Source organism: Ursus maritimus, unplaced genomic scaffold, assembly GCF_017311325.1.
Source record: "Ursus maritimus isolate PB19 unplaced genomic scaffold, ASM1731132v1 scaffold_6, whole genome shotgun sequence".
NCBI lineage: Eukaryota > Metazoa > Chordata > Mammalia > Carnivora > Ursidae > Ursus > Ursus maritimus.
The window spans coordinates 50061197-50087473 of NW_024426774.1; the positions used below are offsets into that span (position 1 = coordinate 50061197).

The 26277-nt window shown below is 50.1% G+C and overlaps 1 protein-coding gene across 1 annotated transcript; it reads right to left on the reverse strand.

Annotated features, from left to right (window-relative positions):
* VAX2 (ventral anterior homeobox 2) lies at positions 1-25962 on the reverse strand. Its single transcript, XM_008700482.2, has 3 exons — positions 25725-25962; positions 8378-8565; positions 1-636 (listed from the first exon to the last, which is right to left on the reverse strand). The coding sequence occupies exons 1-3, from the start codon at positions 25960-25962 to the stop codon at positions 193-195; spliced, it is 870 nt and encodes a 289-aa protein (XP_008698704.2). The 3' UTR covers positions 1-192.
* Between the last annotated feature and the right edge of the window lie 315 nt (positions 25963-26277).

Here is a 26277-nt window from a genome sequence, read left to right on the forward strand (position 1 = left end):
TTTCAGTGAGAGGCACACACACGCACACCGCACTCACACACACAAGCTGCGGGACCAAGGCCTCTCGGTGGACAGTCTCTGAGCTGGGGGCGGGCAGGGCCCGAGGTGCGGCTGCCCCCGCGCTCTGGGAGCCGGCTCGGGAGCAGGGGCGGTGCCGTCCTTGGGGACTCGGTGTCACAGGGCGGGGGAGGCTTAAACGTTGGCTTTCTTGCCACCGCCAGGGCTGCCTCCTCTCCGTTCCAGCCCGCCGTAGGGCTCGAAGGCCGAGGAGCCGAGTTCATAGCCGGCAGGCAGGTCCAGCCGCGGCGCAGTGGAGAAGCCGAGGGCTGGCGGAGGGGGTGGCAGCGGCGGGGACGCGGAGGCCGAGGCCGAGGTCGGTGGGTTGAGGCACAGGGAGGAGTTCCTGGGGTCACCCAGTGAGGTGGCCCTGTGGCCGGCGGGCAGGCCCAGCGAGCCAGGAGTCAGCGCCAGGAGGCTGGGGGCCCTGGGCACGGCCAGCAGCCGGCCCTGCTCCAGCAGCCGCAGGATGTTGGAGGTGGCAAAGGCCTCGGAGGCCGAGGAGGACGCCCGCTTCTCCAGGTCTCTGCTCTGGTCTTTCTTCTGCTTGGTGCGGCGGTTCTGGAACCAGACCTTCACCTTGGGGCAGAGGGTGGGGAGGGGTGTCAGGAAGGGAGAGGGGACAGGCGAGGCAAAGTGGGGGCAGGTGGGAGGAGGAAAGGAGAGGGAGGACAAAGAGGGCAAGGAAGTGGGGAGTGGGGGAGCAAAGGGGGAGTGAAAGAGGGAAGAGAGCATTCAGAGTGTCCTTAAGGTCTTCCCATACCAGCCTGCTCTGGGCGACCAGGAAGGGACCCCGCCTCCAGCTCACCGCCATGGGGTATGATCTAGAATGTGGACACAGACGCCTGGTGGGCAGCGGCCCTTGGCCTTGCAGAGTGCTCACCCCACAAGGGGCCCTCTAAAGCATGGGGCCTGGGGCAGGGGCTGGCTGCCCAGTGTGAGGACCGTCCCACCACTCCTGGTCTTGACCCCCACACTGCCTCTGAAGTGAGCTTTCTGTCCCCATCTGTTTGAACCTTGCAGCAGCCCCACCTCATCCCCTACAAAGGCCGCCAGGTTTCTTAATGTGACAGCAGGTGTGACAGCATACAGCAGGATGTTGAGGGGGGCTTCCAAGGGCCACACACTCAGACCTGGGGACAAAGAGGTGCCAAGTCCTCCACATCTTCAGTGGAGCCACCAACGAAAGGGCAGAGAGAGCCCTTTATTCATGTCTATGAGAGCAGGCAGGACCAGCCTCTACCACCTCCCAGCACCTGGTGCTCCAAGCCCTCTCCTGGTCTATAGAAGAAACCAGAGGCTGGGCGGGAAGCAAGGTGGTCAGCCCTCATGGTGCCAGGATTTCCTCCCCACTGTGAGAAGGAGAGGGTGCCCCCTCATGGCAGGCAAGCAGCAGGCTCTGGAAGAATCATGTGTAGGGACTAGAAGGGCCTGAGAGGAGAATCTGAGACTTGTTCCCCAGCTGGGACACTTGTCAAACCACAGCATCTGTAGGCCCAGCACTGCTGTGCCCAGATTTGTGTCCCAGGAGTACAGAGGCTGTGCTCGCCTCTGGCCTGCAGGTTTCAGGAGGCTGGCAGTTGGCTGGGGCAGTGTATGCCAGCAGGACAAGGCGGGGGCCACAGAGTGGAGGGCACGCAAAGATAAAGGACGACGGGGAGGCCTTGCTGGTGGCCTCCAGCTTTGGGAGGGCGTAAGGGAGGCCGCCACTCCTATGGCTCTGGTGAAGGAGCCCAGAGGCAAGGAGGAGGAGGCAGGAGTGGGAGGGCTGCCTGGCTGAGGAGGGGGGCTGAGAGAAGGCGCCCTGGGGCAATGCCTCATGACCCGCCTCCTAGGAGCAACCACCCCTCCAGCGCCCTCAGCTGGGAGTCAGACCTGTTCTGAGAGGGGAAGGGGAGGAAGAGGAGATGGGAACAGAGTTTGGTGTTATAAATAGGACTGGGCTGAGTTTCAATGACAGAAAGTAACCAGAAGGTTATGGGATCTACGGAGACTGTGCCTCATTCATTCGCTCAATCCTTTGTTCAGCAGATGTGTGCTGAGTGCCTACTGCCTGCTGGGCGCTGCCCGCCACGCGGGGGGTCAGCCATGATGAAAGCAGAGCAAATCCTCAGTGGAGGGGACAGCACGGAGGGGAGACAGATGAAGAAGGGCAAAGGAGAGCAGCCAGGACTGTCGGGGGCACAAAGTGCCTCACGCAGTGTCTCTCAAATTATTTGTGCTGAGGAACCACTTTTTAAAGTTCCTAGTCTTGTGGACCAATGTTTTTGGCAAATACAATTAAAATGAATTACACTTCCTCTCCATTTCTGCCCTTAACCGGTCCAGACAGATAACAGTTTGCGGGGGACGCCAGCCCAAGAATCACACTTGGAGAGACACCTGTGTGGGAAAAGGCTGCAGGATCAAGGGGGAGAGAGAGGGGAGGGGACTAGCTTATTACTGGGGGGGAAACACGGCCTCTCTGAAGAGGTAACATTTGAAGGAGATATCAGTAAGGGAAGGCTGAGGGCATTTGACCAAATATGGCTGAAGGAAGCTACTGGAAAGAAGAAAACCTTTCTAAGGTTGTCACTCCCAAGAGCTCGATTGCTCTGGGAAAGGGTCCCACCAGACCCTCGGGAAGTGGCCCTGTATGTGGCTGCATTCCTCTCCCCTGCTGGGAAGTCCCCGGGCTTCTCTGCCCTGGTTAGCAGCCATCCTTGTAGGACCTAGGCACCACCCCAAGAACACCCCAGCCTCAGTTTCTCATCTCAAAAATGGGGGCAAAAATACGTGGGCTGTTGCAGGGATCAGATAAGGAAGTCCTGTAGAGGGCCCTGCATGGTGCCTGGCCCACTCTGAATGTCAGCCCCCAGCTCTGAACTAGGGGGAGAGGACAGAAGTCAGGATTCCTGTCCTGGGGAAGCTGAGGGTCTAGGGGAGGGTGGCACTGACCCACTCCAGGCAACAAAGGGAGTGGCAGTAACAAGAGCGGGATCTGCAAGGAATGACAAAGCTTTCACAGGGGGTCTTGTCTGTAGCTTTGGGGACAGCAGGGAGAGGGAGATGGGGGCTGGCCCTAGGTGGGGAGTCTCCTGGGGAGGAGAGGCGGGGAGGCAGGGGCTGGGGCCCGGCATGCCCATTTCTTGGGCCCTCATGGGCCATGTCAGGACTTGTCAATCTGGGCTGCACTGTGAGATTACTTGGAGTCCCTTTCTTCTAATGCTGATGCGCATGCCCCATCCCAGCTCATAAATCAGAATCTCTAGGGAGTGGGGCCTAGGCATCCATATTTTTAAAAAATTTCTGGGTGTGATTCTAACGTGTGAACTGTGGTAGAAAGTGCTGGGGCTGCAAAGGTGGGGGAGAGGCGCCGCCCGTCTACTTCCTACCATCGGGCCCACAGTCCCTGAAGGGCTTGGCAAACAAGTAAGAGAGGCTCAGAGCCTCTGGGCTCCTCCCTCCTTGCCTCCAGGAAGCTTTCAGGTCTACCGCAGGGCCACCCTCTCTCAGGGTTAAATCTGGATACAGGTCCTTTAAGGCCTAGTTCAGTCACCTACTGGATAGGTCCTGTGCAGAAGCATACTTCCTGAGGTGCTGGCCTCCCCTTGCCTTCTTGGTGCCCTGCTGTGGCCTCCCTGCAGGCTGCCGTCTTGTCTCCTCCCTCGCCTGGTTCCCCTGAACTCAGTGAATGCTTGGGGTCCTCACGCCCTCATCCCTTGCTGGACCACAGTGAGCCATGGCCGCACACCAGGGGAGGGGTTTCCAGCTGCTGCCAGGACTAGCGGGGTGTTTTCTGGGGGATCATCGTCTATCATCCTCTCTGGGCTCATGGTTGGTGTTAAATAAACCCCAAGCCTCACTGTGGATTTGGAAATGGCATTAATTCTGAAGAGGCTGCTTCCTGTGACTGTGGGCACGACCTGTGCATGGTCCTTGCGTATCTGGGACAGCCCTGGGTTTCGTAACCCGGAAGGTGCCACCTATTCTGCTGCTCTGGATGAAGTCATCTGGGGCAAGGGGATGGGTATGGGGCTGAGGTAATCACATGGAGAGTAGCTGGGGGCAGAGTCAGGGGAGCACCAGAGGGGAGGGCTGCACGTGGCCTTGAAGCCCTCGGGTCCAAATGACCTTCAGCTTCCGCTCTCGACTAGGCCTGGCTACGCCATGGTGCACGAGACTGTGCCTCCTCTTCTACCCCTTAGGACTCCATCTGGCATCTGAGCACACTTGAAGGAATCTCTTATCCCTTCCCCCAGAAGAGCCCAGACCAAGACCCTGAGGTAAATCAGAGAAACACCAACCCCTAGAGAAAACTCTGACATTACCTTCCTGACATCTCCACTTGGATCTCAAATGGAACTGATCCAAAAAAAAAAAAAAAACCAAAACCTCCAGATTCTTCTCCCACGGTCCTGCTTTCTCAACCTGTTTATGTGGCATCAGTGACCATTTTTCAACACACACCTGTTCCCAACCACTGCTCTTTCCCTTGCTCTGTGCACATCATTCACGATGAGCAAGTCCTAACAGGTTCTATCTCCAAATCAGAGTATGTCTCAGATCAGTTCACTTCTCTCCTCCACCATCACTCAGAGTTCGAGACAACACGGCAGTGGCCCCACCTTGTCCTCTCATTCTCCAGATGTCAGAGTGACCTCTGTAAAATGCCAGTTCTCCCTTCAACACCTCACCATGGCCTCTAAACACTATCTGCTCTGCCCCACCTACCTTCCCTATTACCCTCCAACTCCAGCCATGCTGGCCTCCAAACACTTCCAGAACATTCTATGCTAGTTCTCACCTCCAGGTCTTCACAGTTACCCTGAGTCTTGACTCCTTTTCTTCTGGCTCTTCCTCTGGCTGTCTCTTCCCTGTCATTCACACCTCAGCCCACTGTCGTTCATCTCCTCAAAGAGGCTTTTCCTGACGACCTCAATGAAAGATTTCTAGTTTCTATCATAACATGTTTTATCTGTCTCATAGCACTCATCACTCTTTCAAATGCTCTTTCTCTGCACAATGTAAGCTGCGTGAGGCCAGGTCCCTGGTCTGTTTTGTTCCTTGCTATGTCCCCAGTGCCGAAACAGTACCTGGTACACAGTAGGTATTCAGTAATATTTTTGAACAAAGGTATGGGTGAATATAAGGAGAATTCCACTGAATTTTAGCTATATAACCTAGGGCAAGTTACTAACCTCTCTGAGTTTCCTGAAATGGGGATAGTATTACCCATAAAGCCACCTTTTTATAAAGATCAGATGAGTTAATGAATGGGCCTGCTTGATTTTTATTTTTATTTTTTAAGATTTTTTTTTCTTAAGTAGGCTCCATGCTGGGCTTGAACTCATGACCCTGAGATCAAGACCTGAGATGAGATCAGTCAATGCTAACCAACTGAGCCACCCAGGTGCCCCTAAAATATTTTATCTTTAAGTACTCTCTATACCCAATGTGGGCCTTTAACTTACGACCCTGAGATCAAGAGTCACATTCTCTACTGACTGAGACAACCAGGTGTCCCAAATATGCCTGCCTTAAATTTTGAGCATGTTATTGAACTTCTTTGTGCCTCAGTTTCCCTCTCTTTAAAGCAGAAATAATAAAGGCCTATTCTGGTATTTAAAAAGTGTACATATTTGACCTTTGTCCCTGGTTCTTGATACAGAGCCCCTAAAATCTGTGGAGTTCTTTGAGTGATAGGAGTGTCTTTTATCATTGAAAACAGCCCCCTTTAAGCCACAAGGTGACTCAGGGTGGGCCCTGCAGAGTTTCAGGAGCACTGGTCCCAGAAAGACCACACCTGTGATTAGAGGGATCCGGGGAGGGGAGAAGGGTGGGTTACAAAAACTCTTTAACAGTAGGATTTAGAGTTTCTGGGTTGATGAACATGTGAAGTGCTGGGGGGTGGCACACCCAGAAACCAGAAATGGTACAGAAGCTCCTTGAACACCCCCATCCCAACGTCTGGCTCTATACATCTCTTCCATTTGGCTCTATCTCCCCTTCCACCAAATTGGGCTATTTCTGAGTTCTATCCTTTACAATATACCCGTAAATGAAAGTAAAGTATTTTCCTGAGTTCTGCGAGTCATTCCAACACCTTGCCAAACCTGAGGAGGGAGATGTGGGAACCCCCAGTTCTAGAGCTGGCCAGTCAGAAGTACAGGTGGCCCTCCGGGACTTGCACCTGGCAGCCGATGTGAGACTGTCCTGTGAGAGTGAGCCCTACGGTGCATCGGCTGTGCTCACAGCAGGAGTCAGCGTCAGAAATGAACTCACTAGTTTGACACCCAGTTGGTGAGAGAATGGGAGAATTGGTTGCTGTTGGTGTTGGGAAACACCACACACTGGGTGTCAGAAGTGTGGTCTGAAGAAAATCCTCACTCCCCTCCCACAGGTCTTGGCGAGGACTACATGAGTTAGGCCATGTCGAGTACTTAGAGCCTGGTACAGAGGAAGGTCTCCGTAGAGGTTAGCTGTGCCTTATAGTATTTGCAAGACCTGGGGCTGGGGAAAGAGAAAGGACGGGGGTAAGCAAGAGTCAGGAAGTTGAGGATTCACTGGGGGGTCTCGGTTTGCACAGCTGTGTGCTAAGCTCCCCAAGGAGACCTGAAAAGATGTGGCTTTCAAACACATTCTTGTCCTTGGGAAGTGTGTGCTAGCTGGTGCCCACCACACACACACACACACACACACACACACACGAACACACACACTTTACCAAGCCATGTGGAAGGGTCTCTAGGGATGAGGTCTTACGGAAGTCTTCCTGGAAGAGGAGGGGTTTGGCCTTGACCATCAAGGGCCGGTAGGTACATGTAGGGTGTCTAGGGGGCATTGCAGGGGAAGCATGAGGACCGAGAAGGAGCTGCTGGCCTGGGCATCTGAGGTGTCCTTGGTGAGCAGAGTTTCAGGGTAGAGTGTTTGGGCAAAACTAGGCCAGGCAGAGGGCAGTTAGGATAGGGAGGGGCAGGTATTGAGGGGTGACCCTATGCCTGATTTCCCCCCAGGAGCTCTGGCCTGGCCCAGCCACTGCAGCCCTCTGTCTGACAGAGCCTGGCTTTCCAGCCTCCAGACTGAGCATAACTGGAGCGAGGGCCCCTGTTACCCCGGGCCGTCTGCGGGGTTGTTCGGGGCTCTGCAACTGGCCGCTGCAGAAAAACAGGTCCAGGCAGAGATGGCCTGGGCCTGCAGGACAGCAGCCACCCCTGACTCAACTGCAGCGGGGGTGCCAAGGGAAGGACAGCAGCAGGCACTGCGGGGACCTCCCATATCTGCCCGCAGCCTTCTCCAGGAAGCGTCCCCCTCCAGACTGTCGGCCTCCTCACTCCTCTCCTTCTTCGCCTCTTCCGGTGTAAGTCCTGATTTGGTCATCGTCATGCATTTATTGACTGAGTTCCCTCACATATGAGATTAACCTACCAGAGCTCTTACTCAACTAAGGGTCCCCGAGTCATTCTTTACAAGCTCCAGGATGGTTGTGGGTTTATAGGTAGCATGAGGATGCCAGACTGCTTGCCCAAGTCCTAGCTCGGGAGCTTATTAGTTGTATGACCTTGGGCATAACCTGTCCTCCTCTGTAAAATGGGCCAATACAGGTAGCTACATCACTGGGTTGTTGGGAGGCATTGGTGCATTACCATATGCAGAGCCATTAGAGCAGCTCCCGGACACAGTGAGTACTAAGGGGTATTATTATCATTATTGTTATTATATATCTCTGTGACCAGCTTGAAATGTCTCCATTCACACAGAGTGGCAATCACTTTACAAAAGCTTTTCCTTTCGGTTTAACTTATTATTGTTAAAATGCTAAGCCCTTCCTGGCTGAAGGGGGTGTTCAGACTCCTTCTTTACAGCGAGAACTTCTAAGGCACAGTGTAATCAGGGTATGTATGGAGGGTGGGGAAAGGCCCAGAATGGGGAAATGAGAAGTCCCCAACCCAATTCTGTAATGCTTCTTCTCTTCTCTGGAATCTTTGTTCCCAGCAAGCCAACCCCTCCCCATCCTTTCCTGCAGGGTCCCTCCTGCACCAACAACCCCCTGAGTCACTCCTGCATCCTGGACGCCCCTCCTTCCTATTTCTCTGGCCATTTCCCATATTCCACCCAAAGTGCCTGATGCATTCGGAAGGCCCCCTGTTGGCCTATGCCAGCGCTCTCTTGTCGGCGCTGTATTTACTGCTCTGGTTTACCTCTAACTCTAAGCTTTTCCCTAATGCATGTCTGAACTCCTCCAAAGCTGGGTCTCCCTGTAGCAATCCACAGGCCTCATACCCCAAAAAGTCCCCTGGCTTCAGGGCAGGGGTGGAGCGGCCTGGCCCTGCCATCTTACCTGGGTCTCGGAGAGATTCAGCTGGCGGGCCAGCTCAGTGCGCTCACGGCCCACCACGTACTGGCAACGCTGGAACTCCATTTCCAGGCGGTAGAGCTGCTCAGCCGTGAAGGAGGTACGGGTCCGCTTGGGCCGGTCCAGGTCCAGACCCTTAGGCAGGACAATCTCCCGGATGGTCCCTTTGGCGTCTGCAGGGGCCATGAAAAGGGGCCAGTTAGTTCACTACTTAAGGAGTTAGGCCTCCAACAATCATCTTCACAAGAGGCAGTGTGATCTAACGGGAAGCTCGCTGGGCCTGGATCTGGCTTTGTGACCTCGGACAAGTGGCTTACCCTCTCTGCGCCTAGCTTCCTTAATCATCCAATGCAGTAATGTTGTATCTATTGGGTGTATATATGTGAATGGGCCTCATTACAAATTTCAAGTCCACTACCATAGTCTGGGCAGAAAGGATTCGCTCTGACCCAGCCAGGATTCTGTTCCCTCAGCAGAGTAAAACAACAAACGGAAAGAGATACACAAGTCCTCAAGGGTAGAGGAAAGGGTGGGTTGGAATTGGGTCTGATCAGTCAGGTAAGGCTTACTGGAGGAGGAGCCCAAAGCCAGGTCCTGAGCTGTGGACGGGTGTGCATGCATGGGTGAGCACTCAGTCCACAGACCCTCCTGGGGTCCACGAAGAAGCTAGCCAGTATGGGGCGGAGGGCAGCCTGGGGAGCTGGGATCCCCTGGAAAGAGCCCAAGGACCACTGCTACCACATCAAGCTGCTGGGGTGCCTTCCGGAGGGGAGATTTCTACCACTCCCCATGTACCTAGTTCTGAACAGTAGGACCGCCCTCCTGAGTCCTAAACCAATGCCATTCATGCATAGGGTCGCCAATATTTTGAAGCCTACTTAAGAGAGGTTGAAATCCTTGCAGCCTATGTTCACCAAATATTCCCACTCAAAGAACTGAGAAACAACAACAAAATGTCCAGCAAAAGTACAATATGAGCTGGAGGTGGGGGCTTATGTATGTATACATCAGCTTTAACTGTAGGGACAGAGACGATCCATGCTCCCCCTCTGCAAGCGTACGGCAGGGCTGCTCACGTTTCAGGCATAATAAAAGCTGACACCTCTGCCGAGTTCGCCCTGGGCCAGACACTGTTTTAAGCACTCGAACCCTCCAATGTCTCGGTGAAGCTGGAACTATTATTAGTCCCATTTTACAGATAGGGAAGTGGAGGAACACATTTTAAGTAACTTATATGAGGCCACACTGACAGGGTTCCATCAGCCGTATAAACACCCTCGCTTTACTTTATGGATACCATCTTTCCGTAATACTTAATGATTCAATGGATAGGTTATAATGAAGAGAACTTTGGTCATGGTTACAAAAAATGGAATCTTCTGGACAGGTTCCTCAGTGCCCTGGAAGCCATAAGAAAGGACCTGCATTTGAGATGTGCTGTCAGGGGACTCCTGTGAGCCTCACCACTGTGGATTCTACTTTTAGAATCCCTGCCCTAGAGTGTGAACTTGACCCCTCTCCCTCGGAATCTTCCACCATATGATTTATGAGACTGGTTCTTCCTGGCTCCTGCCAGGGCCCTCTCACATTTCCTCCTCTAGGGTATGTGTTAGCTCCTTGTAGGCTCCCGGCTCGAAGATCCTGCCCCTGATCTCAGAGGTGCTCAATCAAGCCTGGGGAGAAGCCGTGTCTGGGTCAGGGAAAGCAGCCACTCTCACAGGTGGTCTTCCCCCCACACTGGGCCGGGCTTGTGAGGGCGCTGGGCAGAGCTCATCAGATGCACACGGGCCCTGCTCTTGAAGTGGTGGTGGGAACCACAGGCCTTTTGGGACAACTCAAGGTTTCCCTCTCTGATACTTTCTACATTCCAAAAAAGGTGGGGGGTAGTATTTACAACCCCATTGACTGGGTCCCTTTTTTTTTTTTTTTTTTAGATTTTATTTATTTATTTGACAGAGACAGAGACAGCCAGCAAGAGAGGGAACACAAGCAGGGGGAGTGGGAGAGGAAGAAGCAGGCTCCCAGCGGAGGAGCCTGATGTGGGGCTCGATCCCACAACGCCTGGATCACGCCCTGAGCCGAAGGCAGACGCTTAACCGCTGTGCCACCCAGGCGCCCCTGACTGGGTCCCTTTTGCTCAGGTCTTATTATTTCCAATTGCAAGACTCATCTGAGAACTCCCTCACAACACCCAAGTGACTCCATCTCCAAGGGCCTTGATTTTATTAAAAGTGTTTTGGGGGGTGTAGACTGGAGGAAGGGTGGGCCTCCTAGAGAACACCTGAGCCTGTGCTCCTGACCACTGGGGTCAAATCACACATGTCCCCCATCCTTTCCTCCTTGTAGAAGAGCTGAGACCAGCATTCCTGCCTCAGGGAACAGACAAAGTCAGCTCTTCCTCTCAAGGTCAGGGAAGGCAAAGGCAACTTGCCCACCAGATATCAAAACATGCCATAGAACTAAGCAGAGGAAGAGCCATTCAACCTCGCCAGCCATTAGGGAAAGGCAAGTTAAAACCACGAGAGGCACATATTAGAATAGCTAAAATAAAAAACACTGAGAGCGTCAAAGGCTGGCAAGGCTGCAGAGAACCTCAATCTCTCATATACTGCTGGTGGGAACGGACAGGGTGCAGCCACTCTGGAAAATGACCTGGCAGTTTCTTAAAGGGTTAAACGTGCACTTACCATAGAACCCAGTGACCACACTCCTGGGCATTTATCCTAGAGAAACAAAATCTTAGGTTCACAGCACAACCTATAAATGAACTTTCATAGCTGCTGTACTTATAATAGCCCCCACATGGAAACAAGCCGAATGTCCTTCGGCAGGTGAGTGGTTAAGCAAACTGGGGTACAGTTATACTACGGGATAGTACTCAGCAATGAAAAGGAATGACTATTGACAGACACAACAATTTGGATGAATCTCGGGGGATTCTAATGAGTGAAGAAAACCGAAGTCGGTCCCAAGATAATACAACAGCGATCACAATGAGTAAGTTAGAGAGGAAGAGAACAGATCTGTGGTTGCCAGAGGTTCGGTAAGGGAGGGTGTGACTGTCAAGGGCTAGCATGAGGAAGTTCCTTGATGGCAACAGAATGGTTCTCAATTCGTGGTGGTGAATATCTAGATCTTTAAAAGCGGCAAAGTGTCATAGAACTATATATAAAGGCAAAAATGAGTGCGTGTAAAAATGGGTGAAATTTGAGGAAGGTCTGTAGTCTAGTCAATTATAGTGCTCTGATGTCAAGTTTCTGCTTTTGATAATTCATTATAGAGGAACACCTGGGTGGCTGAGTCAGTTAAACATCTGCCTTCGGTTTAGGTCATGATCTCAGGGTCCTGGGATCGAGCCCGGCCTCAGGCTCCTGGCTTACCGGGGAGCCTGCTTCCTCTGCCTGCCACTCCTCCTGCTTGTGCTCTCTCTGTCTCTCAGACAAATAAGTAAATAAAATCTAAAAAAAAAAACCCAAAAAACTAATTGATAATGTTTTATGGATATGTAAAATGTCACTTTTGGGAGAAGGTAGGTGATGGATACACAGGACCTCTCTGTCAGAGCCTCTCTACTATTTTTTTTTAAAGATTTTATTTATTTATTCGACAGAGATAGAGACAGCCAGCGAGAGAGGAAACACAAGCAGGGGGAGTGGGAGAGGAAGAAGCAGGCTCCCAGCGAAGCAGGGAGCTCGATGTGGGGCTCGATCCCATAACGCCAGGATCACGCCCTAAGCCGAAGGCAGACGCTTAACCGCTGTGCCACCCAGGCGCCCCTTCTCTACTATTTTTTACAACTTCTTGTGAGTCAAAAATTATTTCAAAATAAGACATTAACAACAGCAACAAAACATGCCATGAAGCTACAATGAGGTTTTGTCACAGAAATGGACAAACCCATTGGTGGGAAAAATACAGTAGTGTTTCCCCAAAATGCCTCTGAATTCCACTTGTGACTTGTAAGGTGATTTTAAATGGTACATAAATAAACATTTGTCATTTCAAAAGTTATGCACTTATTTTAGTGTTTACTAGAAAGAAATGTAAATTTAAAATATGCTCAGGATGAGGCAGAAGTAGGTATTTAATCTTAAAATGTATCATACTAAAATATTAAGTAAATAAACGAACATGCATATAATAGAAATGGTGAAGATGATATTCAACTGACTGAAAATCAGGGAACAAGGGAATCGAGAGTGCACATGTAGACCCACATATACATATCGATAGAGTTTATGATAATGGGAGCATTCTAAATAGAAAAGGGTTGGTCTAGTCAATAAATGAGTTAAGTAGATTGGTGACCATAAATTATCTATTTGGAATAAAATTAAGTTAAATTCCTGTCTTTCATCATAAATGACAATAATTTTCAAATGGATTAGAGAGAAAATCATAGACTATAACATGATAAAAGCACTAAAGGGAAATATAAGATGACATTTTTATAATCCTGAGCTTGGGAAGAGCAAGATATAAAACTCCAGCTGTAAAGGAAAGACAAAGGATATATCCGACTATATTAAAGCTCATGCCTTTTGTAGGACAAAAGCACCAAGGCCAAGGTAAAATTTTTTAAAAATTGAAGAAAAACCTTTTTTAAAAGGTGAAGAAATTATATATAATGCAATAATAAATGATTTTTAAAAAAGGAAATAGTCCAGTAGAAAAAAATAGTCAAGTAATTTATCTGGGCCGTTTACAGAAAAAGATGCCAAATGACCAATAAACATGAAAAATGAGCACAGCTTCACAGAAATCAGGATGATGCAAATTCACACAACAATGGAAAATCATTTATCTCCCAAAGGACTGGAAGACATTAATGAATGGTTCATAAATCAATGATGAACTGTAGGGATGCCACACTCCCATTCAATGTTGGTAGGACTGTAAATTGTCACCACCTTTTAAGGCTGAATTTGTCAAGATTAAAGACACACATAACTTTTGCCCTAGCAATTTTATTTTAGCGAGTGTTTATCCAGAAAAGCATACACTCATGTGCTCCAAAGTAATGTAAGGATGTTTGCTGCAGCGTTGTTCAAAATATTGAAAATTTGAAAGCAACCTCAAGGTTCCCCGCAAGGGAAATGGCTGAACAAATTATGGTAATTCATACTATGAAATAGAGTGCAGCAATTTAAAAGAATGACAAAGTATCTATATGAACTGACATAAAGTGAAAGAAAGCTATAGAATAACCTATGCAGTAACATCCCACTTCTGTAAACGAAACAACTATGCATATTCAACCATTCAACATATATTTAATGAGCACCTGCTATGTGCCAAATACTATTCCAAGGTCTGGAGATATAGAAATGAGCAAAATAAACAAGATCCAAGAGGGGTGAGCCCTAGGGGGGATGGGAGAGGGTGATTCTGTCCAAGGAGCCTTTGCTTTGGGAGAGGCGGTCATCTGTGTCTGATAATGGCTAGCCAATGCCCCTGACCTCTAGGACCAGATATTACCCACTCCTGGTCCCTCTCCCAGTAGACGCCCACAAAGCCCTCCCTGATTTCATCTCCTGGCACCTGGGTAGTTCCTCTGCATGAGAAGCTGATAACGAGCTGATTTTTAAGTGTGACAAGGTCTTTCCTGCCTTAATCTATAATGTGATTATTATAAAAATTCATTGGGAAAATTGAAAATGGAAGAATAGTGAAGAAACAAGGTGAAAGAATGAGGAGAAAATGCTTGCATTACCACCCAGCAGAACATATTACAAATCTATAGCAACTAAAATGGTATGATGCTGGCACAAGAGTCTGGAAGCAAATCCATGTATATATGAGGATTTCTAGAAAGAAGACATTTCAAATTAGTGGGACAAAAGACAGGATTATTAAAGACCTGGCTTTTGGACAAATAGCTCACTATTTGGAATAAAGTAATCTATCTCACACTGCATACAAAAATAAACACAAGATAGATGAAAATTTTTCATATAAAAATAAGCTCTAAAAATTGAAGAAAAACTAGACAATTCTTTTAAAAGGAAAATAAATGACAGATTTGAGTACTTAGAAATAAAAGCTTTTGCAGGATGAGAGACAGTTAAAAGACAAATAACAGATTAGAAGAAAATATTCAGGGGCGCCTGGGTGGCTCAGTCATTAAGCGTCTGCCTTCGGCTCATGGCGTGATCCCAGCTTCTGGGATCGAGCCCCACATCAGGCTTCTCTGCTAGGATCCTGCTTCTTCCTCTCCCACTCCCCCTGCTTGTGTTCTCTCTCTCGCTGGCTGTCTCTCTCTATCAAATAAATAAATAAAATCTTTAAAAAAGAAAAAAGAAGAAGAAGAAAATATTCATAATACCTGCATAGCAGAGTCCTAATGTCTGGTACAAACAGCCTGATGAGTAAAGTCAAGCAGTGAGCAAATTATATAAAAGGGGTATTCAGAGAAGAAAAAATCCAAGTGTCTAATAACTATGAAAAAATACTCAAGCTCAGAGGGAATCAGAGAAAATGAATGTTAGAACAGCACATGAGATATAGTTTTTTCTTTTTCCTAATGCCGTATTTTATCTATCAGACTGGGGAAAATGTGCTGGTAAAAATGAGGGAAAACACAGGGTCTCTCAAGCTCCGTCGTTAAGAATATTTGTAGAAGACAATTTCACAATGCCTGGCTAATTTAGAAACTGCATAATTCCATTGTCCTAGAAATTTTATAGAGGTTTCTACTCCAGAGAAATATTGATACACTTTGATAAAGACAGACTCACTGTTTGTGGCATAGTTTGAAAGAGAAAAATAAAGGAAAAAGTTGAATGTTTATCAGTGGAAATATTGTTAATAAAATCACAGTATTAGTCATGTCTTTGGCTTTTATGGAGACATTAACAAGAATGAGGTACATCCCCATGTACTGACCTGGACGGATGTCCCTTATATACTACCAAACAAAAACAGCAAGTATGTACAAACCTATTTTTATAAAGAACAAAAAGTAAGACTACACTGTGTGTGTGTGTGTGTGTGTGTGTGTGTGTGCTTGTGTCTACATAGGATCAAGTCTGCACGATGAACACCTCTCTTCTGTTCACTGTTCAGGAGTAGAAGCTGGTCAGGGAGGAAAGATTTTTCCTGATCTTACCTTGTGTATATGTTTGTTTGGTTTGTTGCAAAGACTATGTAAAAAAATTGAGTTTTATCTTCGGTTGGAGAAGAACTTTTTTTAAAAAAGATTTTATTTATTTATTTGAGAGAGAGAGAGAGCACGAGCAGGGGGAGTGGAATAGGGAGAAGCAGGCTCCCCACTAAGCAGGGACACGGGACTGGATCCCAGGACCCCGAGATCATGACCTGAGCCGAAGGCAGAACCTTAACTGAGTGAGCCACCCAGGCGCCCCAGAGAAGGACTTTCTAACAGAGAACTAAAAGCCCCAAGAGAAATGACCATTAGAGATCATTACAATTTAAATTTGAGTTCAGAAAAAAAAAAAAACCTCACAGCAAATTTTTAAAAAGGGAAAAGATTTGGGCATATCTGCAACATATGTCACAGAAAAAGGGATTATTTCTTTAGTATAAAAATGCCATTCACAACTATAAGAAAACAATAAACCAACAGAGAAACAGCTAGGCACATGAATACAAGTTCACAGAAGAGGAAATTAAAATGAAGAATAAGGGGCGCCTGGGTGGCTCAGTCATTAAGCATCTCCCTTTGGCTCAGGTCATGATCCCAGGGTCCTGGGATCAAGCCCCGCATCAGGCTCCCTGCTCAGCGGGAAGCCTGCTTCTCCCTCTCCCACTCCCCCTGCTTGTGTTCCCTCTCCTGTTGAGTATCTCTGTGAAATAAATAAAATCTTTAAAAATAAATAAATAAAAATAAATAAATAAAATGAAGAATAGTATATGAATATATGCTTAACCTCACTGGTAATTAAAAATGCTAATAAAAATATTTTTTTTCATTTGAAAATATCTCACTCTAAAAGCTTCAGTGTGCCTGGGTTAGAAGGATGAGGAAACTGGCACATTTATACACAATTGCTGGGAGTACAAATTTTTGGCATGAAATCTGGAAATATCTATCACAACTTGAATATGATATATGTGAAATAATGCTTATTATTTTAAACAGTTTATCATAAGAAATTTCAAACATATACAAAATTGCAGAGAATAGTGTAATGAGCTCTGATATACCTATCCCCCAACTGCAACAATTATAAATTCAGGAACAATCCTATTTCTTCTCTATCCTCATCATTTTAAGCAAACCTCAGACATCATATCAGTTCATCCAGAAATATCTCTATATGTATCTCTAAAAAAGATCTCCTTTAAAAAACAACCACAATACTACTGTTACAACCAAAAACATTACCAATCATTCCTTAATATAAAAAAGTCCTACACATTTCCACATTTTTCAGATTGTCTCATAAATGAGAATTTAAAGGACCATCTGCCTAAATTAGGATACAAAGATGTTCACTGATGCATTGTTTGTAGTAGTGAAAAGAGTAGAACCAACCTAAATGTCCATCAATAGGGGACTGGTTTAATTAATTACATCTGCAGAATGGAATATCACGCAGCTGTTACAAAGAGCAAGGCAGTTCCAGACAACAAGATTTCTACAAATGTTTCTAAAATGGAAAAAAATTTTGCAAAAAAATTCCCACTCTTGTAACATATAACTTATACATTTATACTTTTCAATTACTAGAGAGAGTTTGGGAGGTTACATTCTGGAAGTGTACATGCTTTATGGGGGGGAGAAGTTTCAGTTGATACCTGATATAGCAAAACAGCATGGTTGGTTTTGTAATTGGAAAGTTATTTTATACATCAGAAAATAAAAGACATCAGAAACAAATTAGAAGGAAATTATAAACTTAAAAAAAACTGTGACACATATTGAAAGCAATGAGCGACTATCCTTAATGCAGAGTTTCTACAAATCAATAAGGAAAGGAATATTTGAAAATTAAAAGAGGTCAAAGGAAATGTGTTAGTAGATAACACCAGAAGAAATATACTGGCCAGTAAATATGAAAGGATAGTCAATTTCACTAATAATCAATGAAATAAAAATTAGAATGCCAATAAGGTACTACTTATCACCTATACCATTGACAAAGGTAAAAAAGATATGTAATGCCCAGTATGGGCAGAGGGAAAAGATGAGGGTATAAACTGCAAAGAACAAGATGACAATATGAGGGTATAAATTGCAAAGAACAATTTGACAATATCTATCAAGATATACAGTACAAACCGTGATGGCAAGATTTGGAGATACAGATACTTTTAGGCATTGCTGCTGGAGCTGGGGCAGGGGTCCAGGTGGGAGGGGGTGGGGTGGTATACCATCTATGGGGAGCAATTTGGCATTCTCTTCCAAATTACAAACACACCCAGTAAACCCGCCTTTGGGAACTTCCCTGACATATACCTATGAGTTTACTTATTGCATATAATAAGTAATATAAGTCTTGTATATAGTAGCAACATACAAGAAAAAAGCAAAGTGTCCACCAATAGGGCATGGGCTATACAACACACGTTATGGTCCACCCCAGCCATATAAATGGAATACTATGCATCTGTGAAAAGCCAAACAAGAAATTCTTTACATTCCAAAATATATTGGTAAGTGAAAATAGCAGACAGAGATGTCACCATCTGAGTAAAAATAAATAAATAAATAAATAAATAAATAAATAAATAAATGCAAGAAAAAATAATATCGCGGCCCTGACTTGCATAAGCATGAAACGGTTTTGGGAGGAGAAATTAGAAAGGAAAAAATAGCTGCCTTAGAGCCGGATGGGAACTGGAAGGCGGAGGGCAGGGATGGGATGAGCTGATTACTATTTTCGAATTAAAGCATGTTTTTAAAAATTGTGGTGTGTGTAAACCTTTTCAAGCAGCAATTCCACTGCTAGGGATTCATCTCACCGAAACAGTCAAGCGCGCAAAGACCGGTGCTTGGAAGTTTATTCCGCAGTGTTTCTGTTACGAAAAAACGACCGGAACATCCCTCCAGAGGTTGGGAGAATTCGGCTTTCCCCAACCAAAGGGATACTTTTGTTTCAGTCACGGAACAGCGCGCAATGGTTGACCCGAAAAGATGACCCCTGCGGATTAAATGTGTTTAAAGGGTTAAATTGCAAAACAGCTTCTGTCATGCGATTCCGCTTTTGCTAACGTTTGTTTGCATGCCAGAGTGGGAAAATCTCCGGGAAGGACACACCTGAAACTGGGAACCGTGGCCATTTGGGGGAGCCTTCCACCGCTTCGGGTTTGGTTTTGTTTTGTTTAAGTTGAGCACGTCTTGCTTTTTGGAAATTCATTCCTCTGTCTGCCCATCTACAGTGTGAGTGTGGCCCTGCGCCCCCGGGTCGTCGCGGTGCGCGACAGCAGGAGAAAAACACGGAGCAAACGCGGGCTTTGGTCACCCAGAGATTTTAAGCTCCAGCGGATGGCTGGAGACCTGTGAACTGAGCGCGGAGGAGGGGCGTAGATTTATCTAGCTACTTCTTTCTCACCCTCTGGCTGGCTTCGAGTGGAACCTCACACTAACAGCCGCAGGGAGGCGGGAGACTCACTACTGATCTCACCGCCTGCTCCAGCCGGGACCGGCCTCTAGGCGGCCTCCCCGGCCCTGGGGACCCAGCTAGGAGTCAAAGAAACCTATTTGAGGTTTTCCAAGTTTTATATTTCGGTGGTTCCCAAAGCAGAGCGCTGCACTAAATTCCAAAAATATGGCATTGGCAATTTTATATTTTAACAATTATTCCGTGTTCTGGCACCATCACCGTTTCATAGACGGAACAATGTTGTAACGTCAAAAAATGAAGATGTCATTTCAGAACTAACGTCGTTTCCGGGGAAGGGCGTTGCAGTTTTCTACCTAATGCCATACGCGACGTTGACAGTTTTGTCTCCTTTCATTCACTCGACAAATATTTACTGTGTCCTGTGTGCTAAGAACACATCTGGGGAGATCGTGGATTTGGCAGGCGCGGTGACCTCTTCTGCGGTCCTGGCGCGGCATCAGGACCCCGGCTCCGGGCTCCTGCCTCCCTCGAATTTAGCGCAGGCCTCGCTTCCCCACCACCTCCGCCGGCCGGCCGTGCGGGCGGCTCAGGAACCCCGCACTTCCCAGTGTCCGGGACAGTCTCTTGTTTGGGAAGCTCAGCGCTAGCAGCCTCTGCCGGCTGGGTCTGGCACTTAGTAGGTATTCCTTAATGTTTGTAGAAAGAACCAACAGGTGAAGGGCAAGACCGCAGGAGAACATGGAAGAGAGGGATGGTCTGAGAGGCCTTTGCAGACCCCAACTAGCACCTAGCAGCCAACCCCACTCCATCCCCACCCCGGCTGCGCTCTGGGCCCTGGCTTTTCCACATAGGTCCACTCCTCTGCTTTGTGGACCAGATCCTGTCCTGGCACTGCCGCTTCTTTCCGCATTGTTCGATGCCACCCTGGCACCCGCAGGCCCTCCAACCTCCCTCCTGAATGGAGTAGGGTAGGAACCAGGCGCCTAGACTGCTCAGCTCCCAGGGATTCCTAGGCAGGCCCATTCTGCCTCGGTGTCTTCTATCAGAGTTTCTCAGACTGGGGTAGGGAACTTGAGGGGATACACTGCTGTGTATCCCACTACCGACTTTACGAGGAATAAGGCCAATCTTTATTTTATTTTTTAAAAAGATTTATTTATTTATTTTGAGAGAGAGCATGCAGGGGGGCAGGGAGGGGGAGGAAGAGAGGGAGAGGGAGACAGAGTTTCAAGCCGACTCTGTGCTGAGTGGGGGGGCCAAAGCAGGGCTCAATCTCATGACCCTAAGATGATGACCTGAGCAGAAGCCAAGAGTGGGATGCTTAACCCACTGCCTCTGCCAGGCGCCCCAGGCCAATCTTTATTTTATATTAAGCAAACAGGAAATAGAAGCATAATTAATATGCTCTGTGTGCCCCCCCCCAATACAAATCAAAGAGATAGAGGGAGGGAACTCAGGGCCACTATGGCCCCAGGCTCAGTCAGGGGTGATTGAGGAAATGGCCTAGAGCCAACAGGACCCATAAAGGCTCCCTCTCCCTACAGATGATGCACAATAGGCCAGTGCCCAAAACCGGTGCCATCCATGGACCTATATCAGCCCAAGGACACCCCCCCACTGTCCCCTCCTTCCGCTCCAGGACACCTCCCCACTGTCCCCTCCTTCCGCTCCAGTGCAAGTACTCACTGTCCCAGCCTCCTTGCCCTGCAGGGTGAAGGCAGTGGAGGTGGGGGATGGAGGTGGAGAGGGTAGGGGGGCACCTAGAAGCTCTGACCCTGCAGGTGTGGGTATGGGTGTGTGTGTGTGTATATGTGTGCTGGCACGTGGGCGAGGTGCACACTTGGGCGATGTGGCGATGTGGCAGTGGGTCCACAGGCACTGGAGCCCAAGCTACCACCCTGAAAAACAAAAACAGCACGAGAACACAAGGAGCCTTGTCTAGTTCCCTGAAAATGCAAATGGTGCGCCGAGACACGTCAACAAGATGACATATTTGGTAGCTGGGGCTGCTTCTGTGTGTGTGATAGGGTGGGAGGCGCATGTAGATAAAGGGAAAAAATAAAGACCAAAAGGATAGTGCCTAGTCTAGTTAGACCCTTGATGAGAAGCTGGGTCCTTCTGCCAAAACAAAGCAAAAGGAAAAACAACCATAAAACAAAACAATCCCAGCGAAATAAAAAAAGAAACCTAATACATCTCCACAAGCCCCCAAACTAAAAATGAAAATAAACCCAAAATTCCAAAGTGCAGTCCCCTGCATGAACCATTCAAACCTTTCAACTGCGGCTTGGGGCCTGGTCCTGGGTAACTGCGTCTCTTAACAGACTCGCATTGACGCTAGGGTCCTGAGGTCCACTGAGGGCCCAAGAGCTGGGACTCACAATCCAGTGCTCATTTCGATACAACAATCTGCCCCGCTTTCTGCGTTGCCAAAATGCCTGCTGGGCAAGTGGGCAGGTGTGCTCTTGCGGAGCCGCTGCCTCTTGTGGGGTGAGGCCTGCAAGGTCAGGGCTGAGCTTCTGTAAATCCAAGTAGAAAGCGAGCAGATTCAAAGGGAAGCTGAGTCCAGATCTGGCTGCTGGAGGGGGGAGTCTGTTCCCCCCAGGCCGCTCTCAGCTCCAGCCCCAGAAACCTTGGCCCCTTGCCCAGCGTCTTCGGTTGAGTCTGGCAGCCAGGGCCCTGCCTTGTGGATGCCGTTGTGCAGTCCGGAAGTGTTCAGAGGTTCCCCGTTCTGCACATGCCAGCACTGCCCCCAGATTGGGGCTGGGGGTGGACTCCACTAAATTCAATGCCTCCCTTCCCCACACCCACATCCACAAGGAGAATTGCCAGAAGGAGCCAGAGGCCCTAGTCTTCCTGGGTTTTCTTCTGTCCTTAGTCGCCATGTGCGTCCGTCAAGCTCCCCAGTGAAAGCATTTCAGCTAGTGGGTGGTGGTGTGGGGGCCAGTTGTTCCCTCAGTCAAGGGATCCCTAATTTTTCCTGTCCTGCTCCCAGACAGAGAAGTGTGGAAACAAGGAGAGGAGCTCCCCTGTTCTCATAGCATGGGAGCGCTCTGGGGGCAGCGTGATCCTGTTCCACCGGAGTCCACGGTGCTCACACTGAGTTCAGGACAGAGGGTGCAGCCAGAATGGGGTTTTGACACCCAGAGGGCTAAGGGACCACTTCGGGTGAGCAGGCAGTGACACTGAGCCTTGTTCACAAAAGTCGGTGACAGGAGCGGGCCACCCTGCCGGCTCTATCCAGAAGGGTTGTCGAATGTGCATCCGGATTAATCTGGGAATCACACAGGTGCATCTGAGTGTGCGGGTGTGTGCACAGACTGTGAGGTTGCTGCAAGTTTTGGGTGGAAGTTGGTCTGCGTCTTCTAACTGCCGGCATCCCGGCTCCACCGAAAAGGCCGCTGCATCCGGTCTGCGCGGCGTGGTGAGGGCCACGGCTGGGAGGCAGCTGCTCCGGCGGCCTCCTGCTCAGGCTCGGCCCGCCCTTTCCAAACATAAAACAAAGGATCCCCCATCCACGCTCCTCACCGGCCAACGGGCAGTGCGCTCAGAACTGTGCGGTGGCCTGGGCGGCGGTATGGCCCCATGGAAGGCTGGCTGTGTATGCTGCGGAGTGTGCGGGCACGCCTGTTGTGCACACATGCCTGTCATCCTTGTGGCGTTGTTTGTGTCCGCGTGCGGCTTGAAGCAGCCTCCATTTTGAGGTGGGGATGCAGCAAGTTCGGCCTCCCTGGCTCCCTGACCCGCATTTCGCAGGGGCAGCAGGAAACTTGAGGGATTGGTGGAGCGAGGGTTTCTCGAAGGGGATTGGGGAAGGCCACACCTCGTGGTCTGCAAGGTGGCACTAATCCTCCTTTCAGCAGCTGGTTCTCGACCCCTTGGCTGCTCACCTCCCAGAGCAGGCGCAGCATTTTGCCGAGGCAAAAAGACACCAAGTCCCCTACAGGGGGGTGAGCTGGGAGAGGTGTCTGAGGAAGGAGGCCCATTCCCTGAGTGGTTTGTGGGTCACCTCAGAGCATCCCCCTTTCATTCAACAGAATAGTTTTGGAGATCCTGCTGGCTGTTTACAATTTTATAGACATCACCTCTGACCTTTAGCACTGACTTTCAAGATGACAGCTTTAGGTTTCTATGTGCAATGAGGAAACTGAGGCACAGAGTGGCAAAGAAACTGGCTCAAATTTAAAGGGCTCTAAGGCCAATATTCCAAACCAACTTCATTTAATTCCAATACACACGCTTTCCTTCTATTCCCCTGTGCCTTGGGACTCCCCCCAACAGATCAATGTGGAAAAGTGAAAGAAGTGCAAAGACCTAGAGGAAGTGGGTTTTTTTCCCCAGAATTCTCACCCCATCAGCAACCTAACTGTCTCGGTGATGACAAACACCTCCCTTCCGCCTTTTTATGATTTCCTCCAAAAGTACTTTGGGAGGATGTGTCCTGGGAGGTCAAGGGCAAAATGTACTCTTGGCTTAAAGCACACTGGAGGGACATTCATCCTGAGGCCAAGGTGCTACAGACTTCCCTTTACCAGTGCCGGGCCTTTCATCTGTCAGAGACTCTACCCTGAGCCCCGGTGGGGCCAGGAGTGACACAAGTGACCCTGGCTAGGAGGGATTAGGGCTAAACGACATGCCAGGTATCTCAGTCTGAAATAACCTCTTTTTCATTAAATGAGAAAGGGCAGAGGGATTTAGGAGGGACTTGTTCACCTTTTATTGCTTTTAGGTGTGTAAATACACCCTCTATGCTACATTTCCATTATATTGTACAAAGATAACGGCATTGCTGTATGTGCTTACATGCATTTATAAAAGTATATCTCCTTAAATTCACACAAGCTGCCCTGCATACAGTGCATGTGAGGGGGGGTGCCCATCTCTGCCCAGCTATGGATCGCTCCTAGAATGGGTGGCCTCCATGCTACCACCGGCGCCCTTCCATGAGTCTCTATTTGGGAGTTATTAAACTGGCCATCTGTACACAGAATTTATTTGTTCTACATGCAGAGTTAGAGTGGAAGAGATGGTAGGTGGGCATAGAACTCACAATTGTCCAGAATTCACAAATACCCACAGATGGGGTATGAGGTGGTGAGTGTCACTGGCAGGGACTTGAGGGTCTTAATCTGGGAGTGTGGACTTAGGGGGCTGATTTCTTCATTTCTAGAAGCCCTGCAGATTTTCTCAATGGAACTCCACGCTGGCTGCTGACATCTCGTATTCAGGACACCCTACAGTCTATGAGAAGGGATCTAATTTAATCCCAGGTGCCCAACAGGTCCACAGGCCTACTGGAATTGCTGCTGGGTGGGGACCACCCTAATACGCGGTCTGTAACTGCCTGACCCAAGCCTGCCCTCAGAACAGCGCTTAGTGCTCCATCTCTAGGTGACCACACCTGACACCAGGAGTGCTTCCAGAAGACCAGGGTCCTTGAGTCTGTGTCCAAGACAGTCATCAGCCGACTTTATATTGGGCTGCCTCTGTGCTCAACACTGGCTCTGACCCCCATTCCCAGAGCCACCCAAACTCAGCGGCTGTGGGTAACCAGGCCAAGGTATCCCAGTCTGTGTGTGGGTGGCCCAGGTCAGATCAGACAAGCTCGGGATCCTGGCGCTGGAGTGTCCTAGGGCCAGCGTCAAGCTGTTTCCCTTCCCGAGGCGGTGGTGGCGGAGGAAATCATCTCTGAGCAGTGGACTCCCAAAGCCTCTTGGCTTGCAAGCGGGTGCTCAGGAAGTAGAGGCAATAAAAGGGCAGCGGGTGGAAGCCGGGCCAGGAGCTGGAGAAGGAGGCCAGGGGAGCCGTTACCCGCGTGTGGCCTCTTCTGGGCGCCGGGTCTGCCGGTGCCGGCGCTCCGAAATGGTGGGAGAACAGACCTCAGGCTCTGGCCGTGGCCTAGGGACAGGCTGACGGCGAGACCCCGAATCCCCTTTCTGGGCGAGGCCCGGATCCGGCGAAAGCTGCGCCTAGAGCTTCGCGTGAGGCTGGCTTGGGGGTCGGGGAAGTCTCGGCCTCGCAGGGAGAGGCCAGGCAGAGCCGGGCACTCGGGCGCAGTCCGGAAGCGCTTGCAGGAAAACAGGGCTGAGGAGAGCTCGGCAGAGAGAAAAGGCCAGGCAAGAAGAGAGGAGGGCGAAGGGCGAGGGAGGAAGGGAGAGACGCGAAAGGCCAGGCCGGGGAAGGCCGCACCGAGAGCCGGCCGGGCCCAGGCGCCTCGAGGAAGTGGGAGCCGAAAGAGCGAAGCCCAGGCGGGCAAGCGCGGCGCACGGCGCCCTCCGCGTCCCGGTGCCCTCTTCCGCGAGCAACCGGGGCGGTCTGCGTCGCTGGGAAGAGAAAACGAGGCTGGCCGGGCGGCGGAGACGCGCTGGGCCGCTGAGCGGAGCGCCGGCCTTTTCCTCCCGTGGTTCCGGACGCTGGTCCGTCCTGGTCCTGACCCCGCCAGCGCTCGTGACGCTTTTCTCCGCACCCGCCGTTATGGACGCGGGGCGGGGACCGGCTCTCGGCATCCCGCACTTGCATCTGTGCCCCCGCCACCGTCACCGGCTGGGATGGGCCTAGGGTGAGCGGCCGGCCCGAGAGGCTGAGAACTGTAAGGCAGTGACACGGGGATCTCCCTGGTTCCGTTCGCCGCTTTGTCCCCTACACTCCGCGCAATGTTAGCACACAATAGACTCTCAGAATAATATTTGCTGAATGAATGACTGAGTGGTGACTGACTGTTTGAGTGTGTGAACTGGGAGGGGAGGCAGCGTAAGGGGTAGGGTGGGGGTCCGGTGGGCCAGGGCCGCGAGCTGTCCGCTTACCTCGCACCAGGATGCGGCGGCAGTGGTCTGCCTCACCGAGCCCGGGCTGGCCGTCGCTGTCGGCGCCGCTCTCCCTGGAGCCCGCGGGGCTAGAAGCGGAGGTCCCTGCGATCTCCCTTGGGCTGCGGCGGCCGGCATCAACACCCAAGTCCTCCGCTCCGCCTCGGTCCCCGCCGCGCCCGCCGCGCGACTCCCGGCGTGCGGGACCGCGGTCGCGCTCGGCGCCCCCATCGCCCATGCCGGCCGCCACCGCCGCCTCCGCCACCGCCTGGCCAGCCTGAGCTAGCCAAGCTCTCGGCTCCCCGCCCCTCGCGCCCCCCGCCCGACTCCTCGTCCGGCCCCGCCCCTGCCCGGCTGCTCCACCCATCCCTGCTGATTGGGCGGGAGTTGGGGTTCTCCTACTCCCAGCGGCTCCTTTGGGAGCAGCGCGGGGCGAGTGGGAGGGTGGCCCCACTCTTCCAGCCCTGGTCCAGCCCCACACCCAGCCCAGCAAAGAGAGGCTGGGGCGGCCTGGGGGTGCTGCCCTTGCCCCCTGTCTTCCGCTAAAGTTTAT